Below are 23493 nucleotides of genomic sequence, written 5' to 3' on the forward strand. Positions count from 1 at the left end.
TACCTACACCTTGGTTAATTGCATACTAAAATATGAATCTTATATTGATGCAAATAACTGATCGTGTCTAGAGAAAATATTTAATGGGATCAACGAACTCGTCCCATTAAATTAACAAGTTTTTATCAGTACTTGTATTATCTTGTGAACCATGGAGTAATGAGATAGTCAATCCTCAATGGTTTAACTGGACTACATCATAACCTTTTAACCTAAACGATTTTAGTCTATTTTAAAAAGAATATTGGTAAGAGTTGAGGTAAACCTCTAGTATTAAGACTGACTTCAAATACATGCAGCAAATGTATTCAAGCTAAGTTTAGAAAATCGACAAAATACATGCTAACATACACATATTCGATTAAGATTGGATACGTGAGGACTAGTGATAATCACTTGTTGCACAACCTGGTTTGGATGAACTTGATGAAGAAACTATTATCCAGTGGTTGGAAGTCGAATATTTTAACCATATAGTCGCTGGTCTGTTGGTACCGGGGTGAAGTGAGTAGTCATGGTACACAGCTAAATAGTCTGTTGAACTGCAAGTGTTGTCTTTGAACAATAAACGTGCAAACTTGCAAAGCCACAGTTGGGTTTATTCTGTAAACTGAAAGCGTTCGAACACATCGATGTTGAGTTTAGCCCAAAACAAGCAATCCAATCAATTCGTGTTTAAACAAGCAATTCAATTGGCAGACTGTGCATACTAGTGTCACCAATCTTCAAGGAACACTAGTTCGTAACGTTAATGAGTCAGGAACTGCAACAAACGAACATGACAGTGACTACCAGAGTAAAAACGGATTGCATCACGAACGACTGACTGAAAAGTTAATCAGATATATTGCAAATAGATCGACAGAATTTGACCGGGCACAAGTATTAGATGATTTGATTCAGTAATCCATAATATCTGAATCTTACAGATCAGTTATGGCATAAGTGATTGGGTAGATTCGAACTACGTGGTGAACGTTAATTCACCGACGGTTTCAAATACAGCTTGATCAAGAGTGTAAACTAGCACAAAAACTTAAGTTGCGTGGTTCCTACAAACAGTCTCCAACAATACATTATACTTAGCTGTAGGTGCACACTAAATTGGCAGTACTTAAATCATACACTTTAACAGATTTATTCATGATACATCTGGAGATAAATACACGTATTCTCCTAATTTTTGAATAACACAATTACTGATGAATTAATTTATTAATCATCACTCTATATTATCAGAAATTACAAAATAATGCAGGTAACAGTTCGAATTCCACTTAAAAAGAAATAAATTCATCTAGAAAAGACATTGTGGGGAGGAATCAAAGGCGAAGACACACATACTTCACTGTACAGAGTCACCGAAAAAAAAATCAAAATATCACTTCGAAAATAATTTTTAAAAAATTATATTAGACTAATCTTCGGGAAAGAAAGTAAAAAATAACTAAGATAAGTAGCCTGTACAAATAAAACGAACAAAAAGAATTTCACAACTTGAAAACGTACATAACAAATTAAACGTCTTCTGTTCACTGATGAACTGAGAAAAGTCAATGAGATTAGAGAATGTTATAATAATAATAAGAAACTTTTAATGTACTCTAGAAATATGGGAAGTTACAAAGGTTGTTTTATCAGTATTCACAGGTGACTGTTTACATAATGATAGATTTTCGATAAAATTAACAATACTGGTATATGATAGATCAGAAAGATTCATTGGTTTACTTATATATAAATGATCTGAATCGATACGTACCAATTTACCCATCTCTCGGTCTACAATATAGATGATAAATGATGAAATGAGAGTTTAGAAAAAAAATTTACGACTTCAAAAAAATGAGATTATTTGAATAAATGACAAAACTATGACCGGATTGAATAACAAGAAAAATATTTAAGAGTTAGTTGTCTGGAAGTTCTAAGAGAGTTTTGGGTGAAAACAGATTTACGATTTAGATAAAGAATTTTGTTTAAGCAACCTATCTAAGTTTTAAAAAAGTACAATTGTTTTTCACTTTTTACAAGGGGCTGAATAATTAGCAACTGAGATTCTAAAACTAATGATCACTATCTTAGACACTATATCCTACTCACTGCCTTCCTACAGTGGGTGTGTTTTTTACATAATTGAGAGGACGAAAAGCTAGAAAACCCTGATTCCAAACCAATGGTGCACATGGGCTCCAGGATCCTGAGGGAACAAATGGCGTATGAACCTGTTGTTGGTCATCGGATACCATAGGACTGCATATCCTGACGTTACTCCATTGCCTTGTGGATTAGACCTTCATATCAAAGGTTAGGGGAATGACCGCCTAAGAAATCCACCTGCTTCGGTTTGGGAGCCCGGGCAGTATTCCAGCCCTCACACAAAACAAACGACGAAATGTAGCGCATCCTTGTACCAATGTTTATGTGTGTTCAAATAAATAAGTATCTAACATCTTAATTAGTTCAACTAGTAACATTTAGCCGTAGCATTTACAGATTTTTTGGAAGAGGATAATCCGATTCTGTTCAGTCTACTTCAACTTCCTAGGTATCGAGAAACCGAAATTCGTATCGTTGGTCACTATAGGGGCACATTTTAATGCCATAATATCCCAATATAATCAGTGAAAGGACTTAAGTCCCACAAATCTATTAGCGAAGCAACTTCCGCTACGGTAGTAGAGGTCTCTATTCTCAGTGGTGTCACAAACTAATCTTTTTTTACATAACAGAATCAAAAGGTTGATGGAAACCAGTCGTAGTCTGAATGAAGCCGTGTAATGAACAATTCTGAACTAGATTTTAATGTAGCTAGTTAGTCAGTGCTTGTATTCAGTGAACTAAGAAAGTTCACGAACTTTCACTGTATCAAGCAATGTAAAACATACTTCATAAGGATGAGAATATTGAGAAATCCAGATTGTCAGCAAAGCAACTTTAAATAACTTTATTGAATTGAAAGAGATTTACATGAACATGAATTAAGACAAACCTTTAACATCTTCAGGGACAATTAAAACAGACCAAAATCTGTTGATTGGTGTTACACGACTTTCAACCATAGATAAGATTTGTAATTTATGACTATATGCCCATAGATTAAACCAAACATGGAGATCCAACAAATAGTTTGAATCTATAAAATAAAGATGAGGCAGTGTAAGATATTTGAATTAAAATCACCCTTTCCATACAACATGATTGTCATTTTTTGCAGTCTGTTTGATGAAAATGTTCATCAAATTCAGTCTCCCGACCTTCTAAAGTAAAAAATGCAAAAATGCTAGGGATACAATTCTCTAACTCTGCATACAAAATGTTGCTTCAAGACTGATTGGATTGCATCAGCCCTAATGAGTTGATGTGAGAAAGCTCCCTTAGCATTTTTTTAGTTTGCATCACTTGTTGCGTAGGCGAAATGTCCGTCTGTCAACCAAAGGACGAGCACACTAGGCAGCACTTAGTTTTGTTATACTCTGTGGTTGTTAAAAGTAACCTTTAAAAGTAGAGGATATTCGTAGGTCACCAGAATTTGATAACAGATACGTCTGTAGCATCGACCCCGTATGTTCAAGCTATCGAGTGAGCACTGCTGAGGTTAGACGCATAATACTTAGCAAGAGTGGAAAATCTATTGATGAGGTTGTGAATCTTTATCGTCTAGACAAGAGATGTTGGGAGGTGTAAGAGTAAGCTGAAGGAAAGCTAAGATGACCAAACTAAAACGTAGGATCAGTTCATAAACTAGTTAAAGTGAGTCGTAATGTTAGGAGCACACTGACTGGTTAAGGTCTGCGCAATTATCTTAATTGATGTTTGGAGACTGAGTGACAGTGCTCAAAATCGATCGTAATGGCGAAGATTCATATTCCCTCTGTCTTCCCCTTAGACCTTAAATTTTAAAATTATCTTATACTCTTTTTTATTTTTCCTGATAATTTATTCTTCCACTAAGAATCTTAAGACCTATTCCCAATTTTTTCTACTACAACTAATAGTATTATTTAACTCTACGATTCAGGGATTTGCCTTGATAATTTTACCTTGCTGTGTTAGTGTTGTGACAACTTGGACTGATGGTTAAAATGCTAACTTTTACGCCACGCATGACTGACTCCGCTATTATCGGCTAAATCATACAAAAAAGTCGGTAGGAGTATAGGGATGAGTTTAAAACAACGATCTGTTAACTAAGATGTTATTTTTCTAAATCTATTCATGAATAGATTTGCAAATATAGATGATACACAGAGATTTATCGCAACTCCATTTGTCTAACGAAATAAGCTTCCTTTGAACTTAAAATAATTAGTTCCTACGAAAAAGTTCAAAGCTTTGACGATTCTACTGGTATTTCGTCGACATCATTCTGATAGATTCGTGCCCGATTCGAACAAACCGAGAATGATAGGGATACTAGCAAATCATGGACAAATACCATGGCTTTATCTAGCTTCTAGTTTGTTATTTTGAATTTAAAATCAAAATGAATGTTTATTTATAAGTCTTGTATATTTTTAGAAAGATTTTCACACTAAAGACAGGGATTTGGAGAAAAGATATGTTAGTAAATTAGTGAAATTTACTACTGGTCTTAATGGGATCGAACGTTTGTGTATTTTTAGTCGACTGTAGAATCTTGAGTACATAAAATCTCAATTTTAATTAAAACCAAAGGTAGCTCCCGATTTTGAGTTTCAATCCTCGAAGAATTTTGTTTGTGTTAAGTTTCAACCCTGGTGATTCGAACTGGATTTGGACACCAACATGTTACGATATTTGTCACCAACATATACTCACGTTATTATTGTTCTAGTGATTAGTGATTTTCCACATTACTGACAATAACTACATTTGTTTCGTACATTTTACTTTTTTTTGTAACACTGCATTTAGTTCACAAAATTAGCATATTTGTGAGGGTAGATTTACAGTAAGTAAAATATTAATTTACTGGACCTAATTATGATATATGCTACTGATATCCACAGATATAAGTACTATGTATCACCAATAGAAAGTGAAATGCCTGGATGCTTTAGGTTAAGAAGATCGAAGAAAAGAGGACGAAAACAGAGAGTGATTGGTGCGGAAATGAAGGAACAATGAAGTCTGAGGTAATTGATGGATATTTTGCAAGTGAAGTATTCACTGTATGGTTCTCAGATTTTACCAAGATATTCTGTACTGTTGTATTAAAATACCTTTGGTTGTCCCCACTTAAGTTCTCGTTCGCTACATAACAATATTCGTTAATCTCGCTTTAGGAAAAATTTAATTGTAATAAGCTGGTATTACTTTTACACAGTTTAGTTAGATACAACATGACAAACTCATAGATGATACGAAAGAAAAAAAGTTGAAACCTCAGTAAATAAAAAAGAAACGAAAATTATTTATTGTCAGTAAGCAAAATAAAAGTACGAACATACTTTTTTCAAGTTGAATAGCTTCAGGAGTAAGCGCCCATCGGAATGGACGACGATATAAAGTGTGCACCGATTGATTTCCTCTATGTGGTGTACTCATAAATACAACTGCTTGTGTACTGCTTGCTAATGTTTGGTAATTTACAGGATCTGTTTTCGAACTATCGGATAAAGTGGTTAGGAATGATGCATCACTACTGCGTTTGGACAGAAAATCAGAACAACTAGACGAATAATACATACGATTTTCAAAATATTTATCAGAAGTATTGGAATTTTTATCTTCAACAAAACTAGGATTCGATATATTTGACAGATTTCCATTCTCCTGGTCAGTTTCGTGACAATACCATTTACAGGATGGATCGATTTTAGAAATTGAGGATTGAGAAACAGATGGGTTTTCTCCACTTAAAACTGACAAAGCTGCATAAGTATGAGAAACGTGTGCACACTCTCTAGTGCTAGACGTGGTACTTGGCTCAGAATGATCGTTTTCCGATTGTTCGGAAGTACCATTGCTAACAGAATTAGCCAATCGAAGCATTTCTTTCACAAGTATACCTATTGATGGTGTTAGAAAAACGAATATTTCATATAAGTATTAAAAGGGTAGTAGTTAATAGTTACTTCCAAACAGTAATATTCAATTATTAAATTGGACAAATGAAATATATAAAACGATATACACATGGAGAAATCTTTCTTGGTTTCCAATATGTACGCACATTCTTAAAAAAATCAGAATCCATGAATTTGAAGAATACAAATTGAATTAGTGGGGATCTAGACGACATAATACAGTTTATTTAGTGTACATAATAATCAGAAATAAACTTTGATACATATTCGTACGAATACATATTTTGTTTCTAATATGGATTAACACTATCAACTAAATGTCCAGCATCGTATTTATTCCACACTTTTTGCTTTTCATCGCAATCCCCTGAATCATGGTGATGTGAAGTGTGAAAATTTTGATAGATATATATTTGTATCAGTATTCTCGTTGTATACAATATGACTGAAAGTATTCGAACCTAAAAGAACCATTTTTTTATAAGTTGCATGGATCGTGATTGACAATGGAGTCCGAGAAGTATATTCGGAACTCGTCAGCTGGGTATACCTGCATGTCAGTTTTGATATTTATATCGGAACCCTAATCCGGTACTGTTATATCCGGTGAAGATTAAATTACAGGTAACTTCCGAGGACTATTCATGGACTAATATTCTATGAATATTCTTATTGTATAACTATTCAACAATTACATTATGTATATTTATACCCCTCTTATGACAAGCTTTATTTTGGCCTATAATTTATTATTGTACGATTTACGGTTCTTAAGTTATGTTCAGTTTATTAACTACTGCCTCCCACATTCACAGCCACTTTTTGGGCTTATTTGTGTACAAATATTATTTCCTATTTTATGGTACGTTGCGGTCTGTGTGATTGATATATAAACCAAGTATGCCTGAAATAAACGATCTGCTCTAATTCGGAAGCTGGTATTGTGTTCTGGACTCAAGTGGAAGGGCTCGTAGGACATAGGACCAATAAGGACGCTAAACTGCCCACACCGGTTGAACGTCATTGGTTGGCCTAGTGTGAAGATTCGTATAAGTCGTATTCGGATTGGTAGATAAGTCGTGCGATAGAAAAACCAGACATCCAAGGTCATAACAATTGGCGACGGGGTGGAGAAAAGTTTTGAACCCTCAACTTCAAGATCATAACAATTGGCGACGGGGATTTTGGCAACAAAGAAATAATAATAATACAAGTGGTGACTCAGATTTTGGAAATAAATTAGCTGTATAATTGCCGGTGATTTTTGGAGCTAATATTATTGGCAAAAAAAATGTCGATTTCTTTCGAACAGTTGCGGTTAATATTACAGCACCAGCAGAAGATGTTGGCCTTGCAACAACAGCTATTTGTAACAGTTTTGGGCAGACTTTGCATTCAAGCAGAAAATAAGAAATCTATATATCATGCAGATAATGGTGCAGTAATGGACATTTCAGAAGCATATCCTGTGCAGGATTCAAATCCCTCTATACCAGAAGGAAAACGTAATATTGGTAACGTGTCCAGCTCAGAGCAAGAAAATATTGTGCTAAATGCACATGAAGTTGTGACAATACCAGATGATCAGGAGCCAGATCCTGTAGATGATGCTCAGAGTCCAGAATCAAATGAAACACTACTGGTACTGTCTAGCTGCGAAAATAAACGTCAGCTCGAACAAAATTGTGGTCCACGTGCTATTAGTCGAGAAAGCTATGGTGACTCGTATTCAGAAAATAACTGGAGCAACACGATGAACCAAATTGTACCAGATATTACTCAAAATCACCGGAAGACAGAATTTTATATTGAGTCAACTTATCCCATTTCTAATGACAGTGTGCCAGACATTGATTCTCAGAATAATGCATATGATTTTGATGAAACTTCTTATAACAATGAGGGAAATATGTCAGCTGAGTCGAATGATGGCCAAAAATCTAATTTAATTCTGTTAGACGTTGACTTTCTTAATGACTCGTTATCTGCTAATGAGATTCATAATGAACTTGAAAATAATGACCTCAAATCAAAAGTCGTTCATTATCGTCTAGTCACTTTTAGTGGATTCTCCAGTCAATACGAGAAACATGGTTTAAACAAAGTCCTATTAGTTGTAATTTGGAGACATAAGGACCCAACATTATTTCGCGGAGGAGGAAAATTGAAAGTTACACATAATTTTTCTTAAAAATCAGAATCTAAACTTGGAATCTTAAAAAAAAAAAGGGAGGTGTTATATCCGGTGAAGATTAAATTACAGGTAACTTCCGAGGACTATTCATGGACTAATATTCTATGAATATTCTTATTGTATAACTATTCAACAATTACATTATGTATATTTATACCCCTCTTATGACAAGCTTTATTTTGGCCTATAATTTATTATTGTACGATTTACGGTTCTTAAGTTATGTTCAGTTTATTAACTACTGCCTCCCACATTCACAGCCACTTTTTGGGCTTATTTGTGTACAAATATTATTTCCTATTTTATGGTACGTTGCGGTCTGTGTGATTGATATATAAACCAAGTATGCCTGAAATAAACGATCTGCTCTAATTCGGAAGCTGGTATTGTGTTCTGGACTCAAGTGGAAGGGCTCGTAGGACATAGGACCAATAAGGACGCTAAACTGCCCACACCGGTTGAACGTCATTGGTTGGCCTAGTGTGAAGATTCGTATAAGTCGTATTCGGATTGGTAGATAAGTCGTGTGATCGAAAAGTCAGACATCCAAGGTCATAACAGGTACCTTACTCTTTAAACACAAAATCCATTACTCACTGAGCGATTGAGTACTGATAACTAAAGATGGAATGCAAATCCTGGGTTCGAGTGATGACCACAACACATCAAAGCAAGCCACATAGGATACACATATGCCAACAAAGACTAATCAGAATTCAGCTCTCCATATCAATAACTGGGTTATTTAAATCTTATAATCAATTTTTTGTACATAGAATGTGTTTCGGATGGATCCACTATTAATAATAGCAGTGAACAAGCTTTACATGAATCCATCATTCCAAGAGTACATTTTTAACGAACCTTTATATTTTCAAGTTCATAATAATGTCTTAATATTAAGAAGTTTAATAAAATTTGTTTGTTTGCATACATATATATGTATTAATTATTTATAACTAAAAATGGTACTATTTATTTATTGAAAGCTCAACACTTCATTATTTCGATCCACACACATAACTTCTCCATATATATGAAATGATGTGTCTTACAGTGAGTGTCGGTAAGCAGAGTACATTCTAGTTTGTATTTAATATAGATTATCAACATTGGAAAATGAAAAAGTAAGAAATACAAAACTAGGACCAAATTTAGTGAGTCAATAAGTACGAGTTTCTTCTAAATTAAACTTACTACTAATAGTAAGAATACATGTTTTTAATCTTGATTAACAAGTTGAGTTTATCAACCAGTGTTCGTGATAATTTTCACATTCTGGGATATGTAAAAAATGATGAAAGTCTCGTCAACCATAAGTTGCCTAGTGTTTGACGAAATCTCAGCACGGTATTGGTTAGTGTTCGTTAACTTAAGTTATTTATGGGGTAGTTGAAATGTCCGTCTGCTAACCAAGGTGTGTATACCGTGCAGTAGTCCTCTTTTTATTAATGGTTGTGAAACATGGTCTATGAAAGCTTAGCTTAAGACATATTCAGGAAGCAGGTTTTTGACCAAAGGTTTCCTTGAAATATTCTCGTGTTTTGTGAGGCAAATGCACGACCAATGTTACGGTTAGGCATAGCGGTACCAAACAGAAGTGAGAAACCAGTTGCTGAGATTGTAAATCTTGATAAGCTGCAGTGGTTGGGATCTACGTTACGTATGCCTAACCATAGAATAAATCGACGGGCAAATCTTTACTAATGTAGAAGAAGCCTAGGAGCGGCCAAACCAATACATAAGAATCGGTCTGTGAAGTCACTGACTCCTGATCTCAATCAAACTGGTTTAAGAAAACTAAATGGTTGTGGTTCGCGCGATAACAACGACTAGAGGTTGGGAACGTTCGATAAGATAGCTCTGAACTTTAAGTAGCACTTCAAATAAAAGTATCTCTAAGAAACTGCAATTTAAAAGTGTAGCTCACAATATTATGAATGGATTTGTAATAGAGAAGTGAACTACATCGTTATTACCATACGTGGTGATACAGTTGAAGTCTGAATTGTATTGCAAAATATTTATTAGTTTTAACAATCGAACTGCTAAAACCCAACCAGTTCTTAATGATAATTGAATTCTACTTATCAAGTTGTAACGTGGTCACTATTCTAGGTAACTCATTATTGCGATATACTATCTTTGGTCTTAGGTGGTTGAAATTGACCGGTAGAAATCATAAAAGCTAGGTTTCATATAAGATGTAAACCGTTAGAGATGTGTATAAATTCTTGAGGGAAATGATGCTTTCTACAAAATTTAAATGCACATCACAGTCAGAGACAGTACCACTGAGCTATTAAAGTCCTAAATGATTTCCCGTAAACCTGAGATGTGTACACTAACTTATGCAATATTATTAACTCCTTAACGTTTGCTGAATCAACGTATCGGTGATGTATGAGAACTAACGCAAATTATATTTAATGTGAATACTTCTAGCATAAAGAGATAGGGCCATTTTTCCCAAGTGGATGAAATGCTCAGCTAGTTCTTACAGTTTGACAAAAAGCAACTTCATAAAGAACAACACAATTACTCAACAGGTATTTTAGGATAATTCAGAGATATTAAATAGAATGAAAAATCCTAGACCATTAGACTACAATTAAAACAGCACTTTAACGGAATGATAGTAATAGTAACTCCTTCATTGATCAGCAAAAAAAGAGTAGCAGTGAAATTATGACAAAATATGTATTATTTCAACAACAAAAAATCAATATCATTTCATGGGGTAAATGATTTTGAATAACTATTAATCAGGTATCTCATTAATATGGCTAACTTCGGATGAATTTCCTAAAGTTTTATTGAAAAGGAAGTCAAATGCGAAGTTATACTTTGATGATATTGAGTGCAGCGGGGGAGGAGCAGGGGTTAGACTGTAATCACAAAATGATAGAAACTAGAAAATCTAAACCTTTAGATTCCGAACCAGTAACTTAGTGCGTTTGTTCTTGTCGTAAAGAGAGGAGTATTCAGTTAGAGTACCTAGACTCCACTCATTAGGTTGCAGGTTTGAATCACACCGTATACTTTGATTTGGGCAAGCTTTTCATACAAACGATGTAGCTTAAAACTAAATACATAAACCTGTAATTTAAAACAATAAGTCCCTTTGACAAATTTCGATAATGTAATGAGAAAATTCGTCTTGTAATTGCATTAGCGAAACCTGTAATTTACAAATACGTTATACGTTACAGTAAGGGACTTGGAATTGGATTCAGTGTAAGGTGGTAAGTACTTACCAGCGAAGAACTATAGGGTATAACATAACTAGTGTATTTAACGATCCATAGTTTATAGTACTTACCTAGTGGATAACAGATTTTTGATAATAAAAAAATAACCACCATATACTACAACTCTGATGCTAATATTTATTTTTCCTAAAGTAACAAAAAATTGATTGATGAACAAAACAAAACAAAACCAGTAAAATATGAAAACGAAAGAAGTAGTAAAAAAAAGAGTGAATTACCTCCAGCTGAATGAGTAATCCATATTATAGGTCGGCGACCAACTTCTGCTTTTTTAAGTTGTTTCATTATATCTACAGCTCGCTCATTTAATGTACGCCTATTAAAACAAAAACAAAGAAAACGTATTGTACTACAGAGACTGATTTTTATCAAATTCACGAGAAATAGAGAGTTGAATTAATAAAACATGAGACATTTTGTTAATATACACAGTATATATGATTAGATCATTTGAATAAATTAATTAGATGATTATAAGTGTATATGTTAAACTATACAGCGAAGTAGTAATCATACTTTACCATAAACTTTAAATGTTCTAAACAAAGTATCTAGTCAGTTTTGTCATTCAATATCAGCCACAGAAGGATTAAAGAGTAGAGCAAAGTAATCGTTAAAGCCGAATACACAAATTTATACTTGGTGTATCAATGATACATTACAATGAAATGGAAGATCAGAGATTAAGAGGATATCGACTTTTTTTTAATTACAAGCAATATTACTATTTTATGGTAAGAAGAGTAGTAGAAGAGGAACACCTATCAAGTTTGCTAACCCATATAAGGCATTCACGAACGAAGAATAAAGAAACTTTAAGAAAGCTAAGCTATTAACACGTAACGATGAAGACGATAAAAATATTTACTGTTTCGTTTGAAAACAAACAGCTTCTTGTAGTAATGATACAATAGATTTTATATATGTTTGAAAAAAGAAAGAATAAATAAGCTCAGTTCGATGCATTTGGAAGTAATTTATGTACTTCATGGTATCCAATAAATAGAAAGCTATTATATATCGTTGATTTATTTTTAACTCATTCCCCGAGTACTTGTACTTAGTTATGATGGTTAGTGATACTATTCAGTCGCCCTAACCGAAGTAGATTGAGCGGGACCGAGTGGATGAAAGTTGAATACCTTAACCACTGAGCAACTGCCCCACTAATATATATATATATATATATATATATATATATATATATATATATATATACTGACTATTAATTGTCCAAATATCTTCAAAAGTAAACAATTTTCATAAACCACTCATTCAGATATGCATATGAGTCAAATGAAGTAAGACGTTTGTGAGAAAACCAATATCACAACCATTACTACTATTCACTTATTTATAAACTATTTGAATAAGTTTACTTCTAGTGGTATCTTCGGATAAAAAAAACTATTGATTAGAAGATATAATATGCACAATGCAGGTTTATACACATGTTTAGTGAATTCATTAGTGATTAATAAAATAATAAAGCTAATCACTGAAGAAAGAAGTGTTTTGAATGACCACAACTTTTTTGAGAGTAAATCTATAACCTAACTTTTAGATATAAAATAAACCAATACTTTAGGTTGCTACAAAAGTGTTTCTTTATTAGTTAAAATATTAGTCAATCAGTGTTAATAACATAAACATTGTTTGACTGAGGGATTGGTTAAAATTGTAGGTGGTATTAGCCACAGATTAACTTTATTTAGAGAAGTTTGGAAAATCAAAGAGTACTGGACAAGCGTTTCGACTTTACATGAACTCAACAATGCGCCCAGATGAAGCGATCATGGTTCAAATCTAAGGACCCCAAGTCTTGGAGACGAGCATATTACCTTGAGATCATTGGATTGCCGGAACCCTCGATAATCTTCTCACTTGCAACTTCAGTTGATTCATGAATTAGTATTGACTACCCAATATTATTGTTATTGTTGCATTATTATTATTGTTATTATTATTATTATTAGTTTGTACTAAAACTGAGGCGGCATTAAAATTCCTAGAAATGAGATCACTACAAATCATTTATCAATATATTAAGCGCATTATGTTAAATCAAACATAGAAATAGCAATTTTAATGAATTCAGTTTTTGAAAAAATGTCAAGTATTTCACCGATAGTTTTTTTAGAATTGCATTTTACACAGGAAAAGTATAATAAAATTCTATTAATCAACATCATTAACAGTAAATAGTAAGGTGAGCTTTTTTCTTTGCATACCTAAGGAGTTTGACGTAGAGTGTAATGGATGAATCAAAAAATTTAATCTTCATTTTTTTAAAAACAAAACAAATACAATAAGTAATTTAAAGTATGATTCAATCATCAAGAGAATATGCAAATAATTAACTGATATCCTATAACAGTCAAAACAATAGTTTGAAATAAATGTAGAAGTCAACTTTAGAATTCATTGGCTAATGAACTCTAATTATTGAGGGCCTGCAGATATAGTTGGACTGTTATACGTTGCATCACAAACTGATCGTAGTTAGACAACTGTCGAATACCGCAAAGCACTGGATAGCTGTTTCGTTCTAGTACGTGGTATCACAGCAGTGCGTATTCACAACTCTATCGGAGACCAAAACCGGGACCTTTGGTCTGGCGGTGAGCGCTTAACCTCTAGACACATTTCAACCCGATCGAAGCTGCTACCTTGACGCGGTGGTCGGGCTTGCCTATCGTGATGACCCAACCGAGCTATATTGGCTGGAACATATGTTCTTGTAGGTTCTACCATGCCAGGCAGGTCGATTGGTGAACGGTAAGACTAAAAGCAGCAACTCAAGGTCTGAGGGCGAAGTCGTACTGCTGACTGTAGAGGGGTGTGACAGCAGTAAGGTGTTTCCCTCGGACATCCAGCATGACAGCGATGCTGCCTTCCCACAAGGAGGGGTGGGGTTAGAAAAGGTCGACCCTAAAAATGTCACACCTCACCTTACCTCACGGATTTCCGTCTCCGGCGGTAAGGCCCTTTGAAGAACGGAGCTAACACGTCAAAACCTTCCACAAAAAGGCCGTGCGCGACCGGCCTCAAGCAGTTGTCCCTTGGGCTCTGCGGTCACGCTCCCAGGTCGTCAAGACCAACACTAATCCAATTTCCTTTTCAGGTTCCTCAAGAAATACCCTTGCACGGTGTGGGCAGCCGGGAAGTGATATCAGCCCTCATACCCGTAACAGCACAAGAGACCAAGGTGGTCACATTCAGATCTTTCCTACACCTTCTAATACCTCTCTTACCTCCCCGACTAACCCTCCCCACGTCTCTTTATCACCTCGCACCGCTAGGGCAAACGATTCGAGTACGTGGAACGCCATTCCTGGTCTCCTGAAACCACGCTCTAAACTACACGTAGGAGCTTTTAACGTACGAACACTGTACCAAATAGGACAGCAGGCTTCCTTAGCTAAGACTTTAGAATCTCGCGCCATCGATGTATGCTGCGTCTCCGAAACGCGCATACAGGATCCAAGTAGCGTCATTCATTTGACCTCACCATCCCAAAATAAAGAACCGACTTGAGTTACGCTTCGTGTATCTGGAAGCCCTGATTCTGCTTCCCGTGGCCTCGCCGGCGTAGGTATAGCATTGAGTCCTAGGTCAGAACTAGCTCTCTTAGAGTGGATCCCAGTAGACAGTCGTTTGTGCGCTGTCCGACTGAACGGAACAGTAAGAATCCGGAAATATAGGAACACTCGTCGTTGCCTCTTCGTCGTCTCTGCCTATTCTCCCACTGACTGCAGCTCAGATGATGTAAAAGATGAGTTTTACAGAAAGCTTTCGGACCTTCTCCGAAAAGCTAAGCGCTCGGATGTAGTAATAGTGGCCGGTGACTTTAATGCTCAAGTAGGTAAACTAAGCGTTAGGGAAAGACACCTAGGTGGATCTTATGGTGTCGTGGCTCAAAGAACAGATAATGGCGACCGTCTGTTGCAGCTATGCTCAGATAACCACCTGTTCCTTGGAAATACTAACTTTAAACATAAGGAAAAACATCTTTTAACATGGAGACCCCCTAATTCGTCCCAACGTTGGACCCAAATAGATCACATAGCTGTCAGCCACCGATGGAGGGGTTCGATAGAAGACTGTCGCTCATTCTGGAGCACATGCCTAGATTCAGATCATGCTCTAGTACGAACGCGTATCTGTCTGCGTCTTACTGGACGTAGGAAAGACGCTGCAAGGAAACCTCTTAGGGGCCTACTTAATGATAGTCAAGCTAAGAGTATATTTCAGGAACAACTAGGAAAACAGTTAGGCAGCCATGTATGTGATGCCCACCCCGATGCAGCATGGAGTGATATCCGAAAAACTGTGGAAACAGCAGTGATATCTGCTAGTAAGGTAAACCAGAAGGTTAGGGAGCAACACTGGATCTCAGCAGCATCTATCTCACTGATAGATGCTCGGAAACTCATTCCACCTGGCTCTGAACATAATGAAGAGCGGAGTCAGCTTAAGCGCAAGCTGACAAGAAGCCTACGCAATGATCGCGAACAGTGGTGGGTGGCGAAAGCAAGAGAGATGGAAAAGGCAGCGGCAATAGGTAATAGCAGACAATTGTTCAGACTCGTTAAGGAAACCGGAATTAGGAACCCGACCGTTAGCGAAACAATCTCGGAGAAAGATGGACATATTATTCATTCTCAATCCAGGAGATTGGATCGATGGGCAGAACACTTTAGGGATCAGTTCAACTGGCCTTCAGCCACACTTTGGTTTCCCACGATCTCCAGTCAACCTGAATGGCAAGTTAATGTAGGTCCTCCGTCCCTTTACGAAGTTGAAAAAGCCATAGGAAATCTGAAACGAGGGAGAGCAGCAGGTCCTGACAGGTTTACTCCTGAGATTTTTAAGGATGGTGGTTCAGTATTAGCAATATGCAGATGACATAGTTTTATTTGGTGAAGACGCTGACAAAATGCAGAGTCTTCTGACCACTCTAAGCAACAATGCAAGCATGTTCGGCATGCGATTCTCCCCCTCGAAATTCAAAATGTTGCTTCAGGATTGGGTTGCATCGACACCCGAAATAATGACAGGCAGTGAAGTAGTTGAGCGTGTCGATCGCTTCACTTATCTTGAAAGTTTCATCAGCCCTTGTGGTCTGGTGTGTGACGAAATCTCAGCACGGATACAGAAGGCTCGACTAGTTTTTGCCAACTTGCGTCATTTATGGCGTAGGCGAGATATCCGTCTATCAACCAAGGGACATGTTTACTGCGCAGCAGTTCATTCCGTCCTACTTTATGGCAGTGAAACATGGCCGGTAAGAGTAGAGGATACTCGTAGGCTACTAGTATTCGATCATAGGTGTCTTCGAAAGATTGCTCGTATATCCTGGGACCATCGAGTAAGTAATGCAGTTGTTAAGGAACGGGTACTAGGTAAGGATGACAAATCAATTGATGACGTAGTGAAACTTCATCAGTTGAGATGGCTGGGACACGTGTTACGTATGCCCAACCACCGACTCCCTCGACGTGCGATGTTCAGTGGTATAGGAGTAGGTTGGAAGAAAGCTAAGGGCGGCCAGACCAAAACATGGCACGAGTCCATGAAGTCACTGACAAGTGGACTGAGCCATGTTGGTGGGTGTAGACTACCTGGTTGGGGACCGCGAGATGATAGCAACCGATGGTTAGAGACCCTGAATGACATGGCTCAAAATCGTTTGCAATGGCGCAGGTGCATACACTCTTTGTGTTCTCGCAAATTTTGATCTCCTTGTCTCTTTTTTCTCTTCCCAAATTTATTTCACTGTATTATACTCTTTAAATAACATCTCCAAACACTAATTTTCCCGATTACTGCTTATAATCTTACCGCCTCTATCACTACGGGATTTGAATCGACAACTGTATCTCTGTGCTAAGGTGGTGTGGCAACTCGAACTGATGTACGTACGTACGAAGTTCTGCGTTGTTACTGACTGACTGAGACACATTTCAAAATGAGAAGTTTAAACATGGAGTTAAGAAAAGTCAATGGGATAGAAGAATTAAATGAGTGCCTAAAAACATGTCAAGTTCTATATATATATATATATATATAGGATGACTTAATAAAGAAATAATGCGTATATTTTTACCCATTTTGATTTTGGATAACATTACTTAACGTCTACAACTATCATAGTTTTACTATCTTACAAAATTCAGAAAATAAGCCTATAGATTCTTACTAACAGTTAAAAAATAGATCAATTCGAATACAGTTCATCAGTGAACAAATACAGAAAACCAAAGAAAACAGAAGCTTGAAGTAGATGAAAACTACTCTAATTATCTAAACTGATGAAGTTTAACTGCATCATTAAGTAAAATAGCTTAATTAACAAAAAATCTAGTCGATTCACCGTACGAAACTCAGGAAAAAATCGATGATAGAATATCTACAATTTTTTTCATTATATAATGTTAGCCTACATTCAAAGAAAGAAATTAAACAATCAGAAGTGATAGGGAGTACGTAAGTTAGTATCTTAAAATGTTGATTTGTTTTGAAACAAAACTACGTTCACCATTTACATCTGGATATTGGTCATACATAAACAGGATAAGATAAGACCGAATAAGAAAGTGTTCAGTCTATGAAATTTAAAATAGTTAAAACCTGGAAAGAATAGCAACTAGGGTAGTTTTGTTTATTTATAGTCTAGTTAAAATGATAACTGAATAATAATAAATATATTTTTTGTTATATCCCAGTGAGTAGAAAAATTTATTTGAAAGTAACACGTCCAACCTTGACATTGATACCGATAACCCAACAACATGTTTAATTTTAAATACTGAGGAACAAGATTAAAACCACATTAACTGTGAGAACTCACTACATTATTCACATATTAAATTTATGATAAATTAAATACTAATCTATGATCTCAAGATATAGAAAAAAATTTTTGTCTTTAAAATGGAAAGTTTCAACTTGTCAATCCCCCCAAAAAATAGATCATAACAAGGATGTAATTTCGTGAAAGAAATAACATTTAGTTTGAAATTGTATACATTAAATAAACAAGAGAATAAATTTACCGTAACTTTTGAAGTGGACAAATTGAATGCCAAACAAATGGCTTCAATGACGTATCAACACCAATAATTCGAGCTTGCGGAAATCGATGGGAAAGCCAGTCCTATAAAATTTAAATAACAATACAATATTCATTATATTAGTAGAATGATTCCTTCAGTATATGAGTTTTCGGTGAAATAGACAGGGAATTGTTGATACAAAGAGATGCTAAAAATTATTTATCGTTTTGTGAACCGAGTCTTCATTCTAGACAAGCTATTTGTTGTATTGACGATAGTCTTGATTTTCAGTTAGTCATTCATTGGTTATATTTCGTGAAATCTACTCTGTTAGGAGATTTGTTTTATGAGCATCATTAGCACACTAGAAGGAGAGTGAGTGTATGCGTAAAAAGTCGAAAAATATGTATTTTATGTGTAGATAGGTTATTGATCGTCTATGTTTACAACCAATGGAAGGATAGATCAAGTTGAGGTGCAGACGCATTAAATCAGACTCTCATACACTTTTACATAGTAGGTTAGTCATTTAAATAACAGCAAGTAGGTAATAAAAACTTCAAAGGGCTTACTATATAAGCTTCCATTCATAACATACATAACAAAAACGCTTGTTTTTAAAGTAAACGTATAACTCGGTGTGGTAAATAAGCGTTAAATTGAAATGACAGATTGTGCGATGAAATATGTATACATATACTTACTCTAGGCCAACATTTTGTGTACTGAGTAGCATTGTTGGCAAGCATTGAATCATGCTGTCTCCAAGTGTAGAAAACACTACCCAACATACCGTTCACAAAAATAATATCAAAATCATAATCTTCGTTGATATTGCTATAAATAGAAACAGAAAAATGATAGAGAAAAATAAACAAGGGAGAGAAATCATAAACAAATTAGACATGTCAAGGGTAAATAACTGAAATATCAACTGAGAAATTCTATATTCAATCGTCAATACTAACTGAACAAAAAGAATGACAGAATCGTATGTCGTTTATTTAGCCCATATCTTGACTGTTTTACAACTTTTTTGTAGCTGTTACCAGAATTCAGTTTTCAAACCATTAGAAAGAAAAACAGAATTGAAGAGTAAACTAATTAGCACTAAGTATAAAAGTTCTCTATAGATTAAACTTTTCGAAAATCTATGAATATTAGAAACATCAATAAATTTATTTAGAACAGGAATGAGATCTTTCTCTTATAATCAACAAACGAGTTATTGGAAAATTTATCGGTATGAAAATGTTAATAACATGGAACAATCATTTTAATACTATCTCTTAATATCTTACATAGATCATTTTAGTGAATCAGTAAACTTCAACTGGATCACTGTAGAATGCAAAGTTATAGTGGAAGTATGTTGCATAAAATAAGTGATGACCACCAAGTTTTATATACGATTCGATTTTTCAGATCAAAATATATTAAACAGGTGGTTGAATATGTATTAACCATTTAGATTTAAGGATATTCTTTATTATATTTTCACAAGTGATCACAAGATATCACATGGAATGTACACTGCAGTAAATACCTTCAGCGACTTTGATAAAGTAAACCTGATATTTAACAAATACAAATGCCAGTGATATAAATATTATATTTACTTATTTGAACACATAAACATCGGTATAAGAGGGCACTAAATATAAATGCGCCACACAATAACAATGAGACCAGCAGTAATTATAATTGATTTGTGTTAACTGTGATACTACCCGGGTGCCCAGACCGAAACAGGTGGTTTTCTTAGGGGGCCACACCCCGAGCTCCCGACCTGAAGGTTTAGTCCACAAGGCAGTGAAGCAACGCTAGGAGATGCAGTCTCATTGTATCCGATGACCACCAATAGGTTCATAAGCCATTTGTTTCATCAGGATCCTGGAGCCCATGTGTACGATTGGTTTGAAATTAGGGTTTTCCAGCTCCTCTAGTTGGATTCTCTGTGTCCACCAACCTGGTTAAAGCGCCGAGTATTCGACTTTCGTCCTCTCAATTTCGTAAACAACGCTACCGCCCCGAGAAAGTAATGAGTAAGACTTCCCTGGTAATGGTTGTATACGCGTGGCCACGTGAGGGCGTTTCGAGAGGGAGAGAGGACCCTTTCCACCCTCGGCCGTACCAGGGCATATGGGAGCAGTGATATAAATGAATCACTTATTACACCGAAATTAGAAAAATGTCAAGGTGATTCGGTAAAGACTAACGGACCAAGGTTACAGGTTAGTTATGTTTGGAAATCTAAAATTGGCGTTAGCACCTAGGAGTAATGATAAGCACAGTCAAGTGAGTGAATGCTATGTAGACCCATAAAAATAAATACTTATGAAGTTTTTTTACTTTAAAGATCCAGAATGTTTACTTTAATCCTAGACATTTTTATAGATCATGATGCCTATTCTTCAATCTTTGCAATTTGATCAATTTTCAACATTTTATTAATTACATTTTGGTAGTAGTGTGATTTGCAGTACTTGTACGGACAGATATAAATAGTATGTATCAGGAATTGAAAGTAGAATTCTTACGGACAGAAGTGGAAAATGGAAAGAGGAGAAAGAAAAACGGAAAGCAATCGAAATAACAACAAGAATAAAAGAATGATGGAGTTTGTAAAGGATAACTCAAGGAAGATGGGCAAATAGTGCATTTAATGTATTCTTTTCATATTTTACAAATACACTATGATTCCGAATAATATAATAAATTGGTTTACCATAACTAAATTTTCGTTCATTACAGTAGTTTAATTGGCTTTAATGTGGTACAAGCTCGCCGTGACTGGACTTTAAATTTGGAGCAAAACTCCACTAGCCACTAACATAAATCTAATTGGTTAGTTAGTACAGTATATTATTACCAATATCACTCTTAAGAAACAAATACTGAATGAAGATAATTTTAACAACAGGAAAAAAACTTTCATATTATTCGAATCAAAATGTTTACGAGAGAAATAAAAATGTTGATCAGATGAAAAACTTATTGATCGATAACTAACATCATGCGTATAAAGGAAGTATATAACATTTCATTGAAGTAAGCTAACAAATATTTACATGGCATAACCACCACTACTTATATGGAGTAAAACTATGCAACAATCGGATCATGCTTAACTATGTCATATCCAATAATGAGAACATATCAATGAAAAATGTGCAGAATAGATGGAATTGTACAACGAAAGTGTAAATTAGTCATTAAATAGGCTTATAAGGGAAGCAAACATTTGATGTGTGTGTTTTCGTGAAAAACGTAGTAGAATCTTGTAAGAACAAGCTTATTGTAATGAAACGACATCGTAATTTAGGGGAAAATGTGCAAACATATATTGATCTTGATAGAATGGAGAAAAGTAGTCAAACTTTATTATGTAAAATTAAACTTGTAGGAAATTATTAGCCGAAATAAGGAGAGAGTTTTGATAAATGTTAACCGAAGTAAGCTCGGTAATATTTATTATCTATTTGTAAATATTCGCCAAGTTATACTCCTAACATGATCAATTTAAAATTGTGTTTGTTACTAATTCATCAGTCAGGTACATATTCGTATACATGGCTTTGAGCCATAAATTGCATTGAGCAATTAGTTGAATCATTATGTTTTAAATGATTTTGTAATTGAATGGCATAGTGTGTTTTGTAGTATGTGCTACTGATTTCGACAGATATAAGTCGTATGTATCATCAATCGTAAGTGAAATGTCTGGAGGCAGAAGGCTAAGAAGACGGACGAAAAGAGAACGAGAACAGAGAGTGATTGGTGTGGAAACGAAGGAACAGTCAAGTTACAGACAATCGATTGACGTTTGGCAAATGAAGAGTTTACTGCATGGATAATCAGATTTTACTAAGAGTTTCTGTAAATTTGTGTACAAACACATTTGATTGTCCCCACTGGTGTCTTCGTTCACTACATTATATTTATGATTAAATAAGAGGTCATTCAATTTCACATTCCTATGTACTGATAACAGACACTGTATAAAAACAATATGCAAAATATGTATATGATATTGATCACAGATTGACCATAGTTAAGGTAAATAAAATGAGGTCAATAAATGACAAACACCAGCTACTAATGAAGTAAAATAAATCTTTACCAAACCCCTCCAACAAAACTATGCAGAATAATTAAACACGACAATCAAACAAGATAAACATTTTTATATAAACTCACTTGGAATCATTTAAGTTATAAACATCTGGACAGTAGATAGGGTATGAATTGAGCGAATCAGAACATGAACTGTCAATTATTTTAGAATGAATTTTTAAATTATGATCAATCTTGGAACCAAAAAGATTTAAATGCAAACTTGTAGAAACTTTCCAGAGGCTGATTAATTTATTGATATCTGATAAAAGTAACAAGAAGATATGATCTTGGTTAATGCGTTGCAAGGAAATGTAATTCTTTGTTTGTGACACTTTTCTATCAGGAATAGACTACATTTAACTAAGTATTGTTTAATAAACACACATATTTTGCACAAAAAATTTGGATATTTTGAATAATAACAAATAAATAAGATTACCATTGAATTAAAACACAAACGAATACAGTTATGTCATACGTAGTAGATAATTTATATTAGCATTAAAAAGGCAATGTGAAAAACATTTCTTTCCAAAGTCTCAAGGTAACAGCTACATCTCTACAACAATTCTCGTGTTTGCCAGTTATATATTTGTGTTACCTACTACTCCATAGTTTCTTTTTAATTTGAGGGATTTTAAATAAACAGTGCTGAGTAGCTAAAACTAGAGAGAAACAGCTACTTAATAATTTATGGTTTTCTATGGTTCACCAACTGGTGCCAGTAGTCCGTGATGACAAGGAGACTTCATGCACAATATGTTCAAGATTGCTTCAGTGATATACTGAGGAAAGCATTCGTAAGATCGATAATCCACTGGGTGGGTAAATGATATTCA

General features: G+C 35.0%; 1 protein-coding gene across 3 annotated transcripts in view; it reads right to left on the reverse strand.

Annotated features, from left to right (window-relative positions):
• Window positions 1–1196: 1196 nt before the first annotated feature.
• SERAC1_1 (Serine active site containing protein 1) overlaps window positions 1197–23493 on the reverse strand; it is a 39416-nt gene continuing 17119 nt past the window's right edge. For 2 of the 3 annotated variants that reach the window (XM_051213078.1, XM_012939635.3), the window contains exons 9-15: window positions 22736–22913; window positions 19240–19372; window positions 18536–18636; window positions 11696–11793; window positions 5433–5993; window positions 2993–3136; window positions 1197–1782 (exon numbers count right to left, since the gene is read on the reverse strand). In XM_051213078.1, coding sequence (XP_051069014.1) covers window positions 1595–1782; window positions 2993–3136; window positions 5433–5993; window positions 11696–11793; window positions 18536–18636; window positions 19240–19372; window positions 22736–22913 — 1403 coding nt within the window. In that variant the 3' untranslated portion in view covers window positions 1197–1594. Of the gene's footprint in view, window positions 3137–5432; window positions 5994–11695; window positions 12638–18535; window positions 18637–19239; window positions 19373–22735; window positions 22914–23493 lie in introns of those variants that run through there. The other variant, XM_051213077.1, reaches the window with a different exon arrangement.

This window comes from Schistosoma haematobium, chromosome 3, assembly GCF_000699445.3.
Source record: "Schistosoma haematobium chromosome 3, whole genome shotgun sequence".
NCBI lineage: Eukaryota > Metazoa > Platyhelminthes > Trematoda > Strigeidida > Schistosomatidae > Schistosoma > Schistosoma haematobium.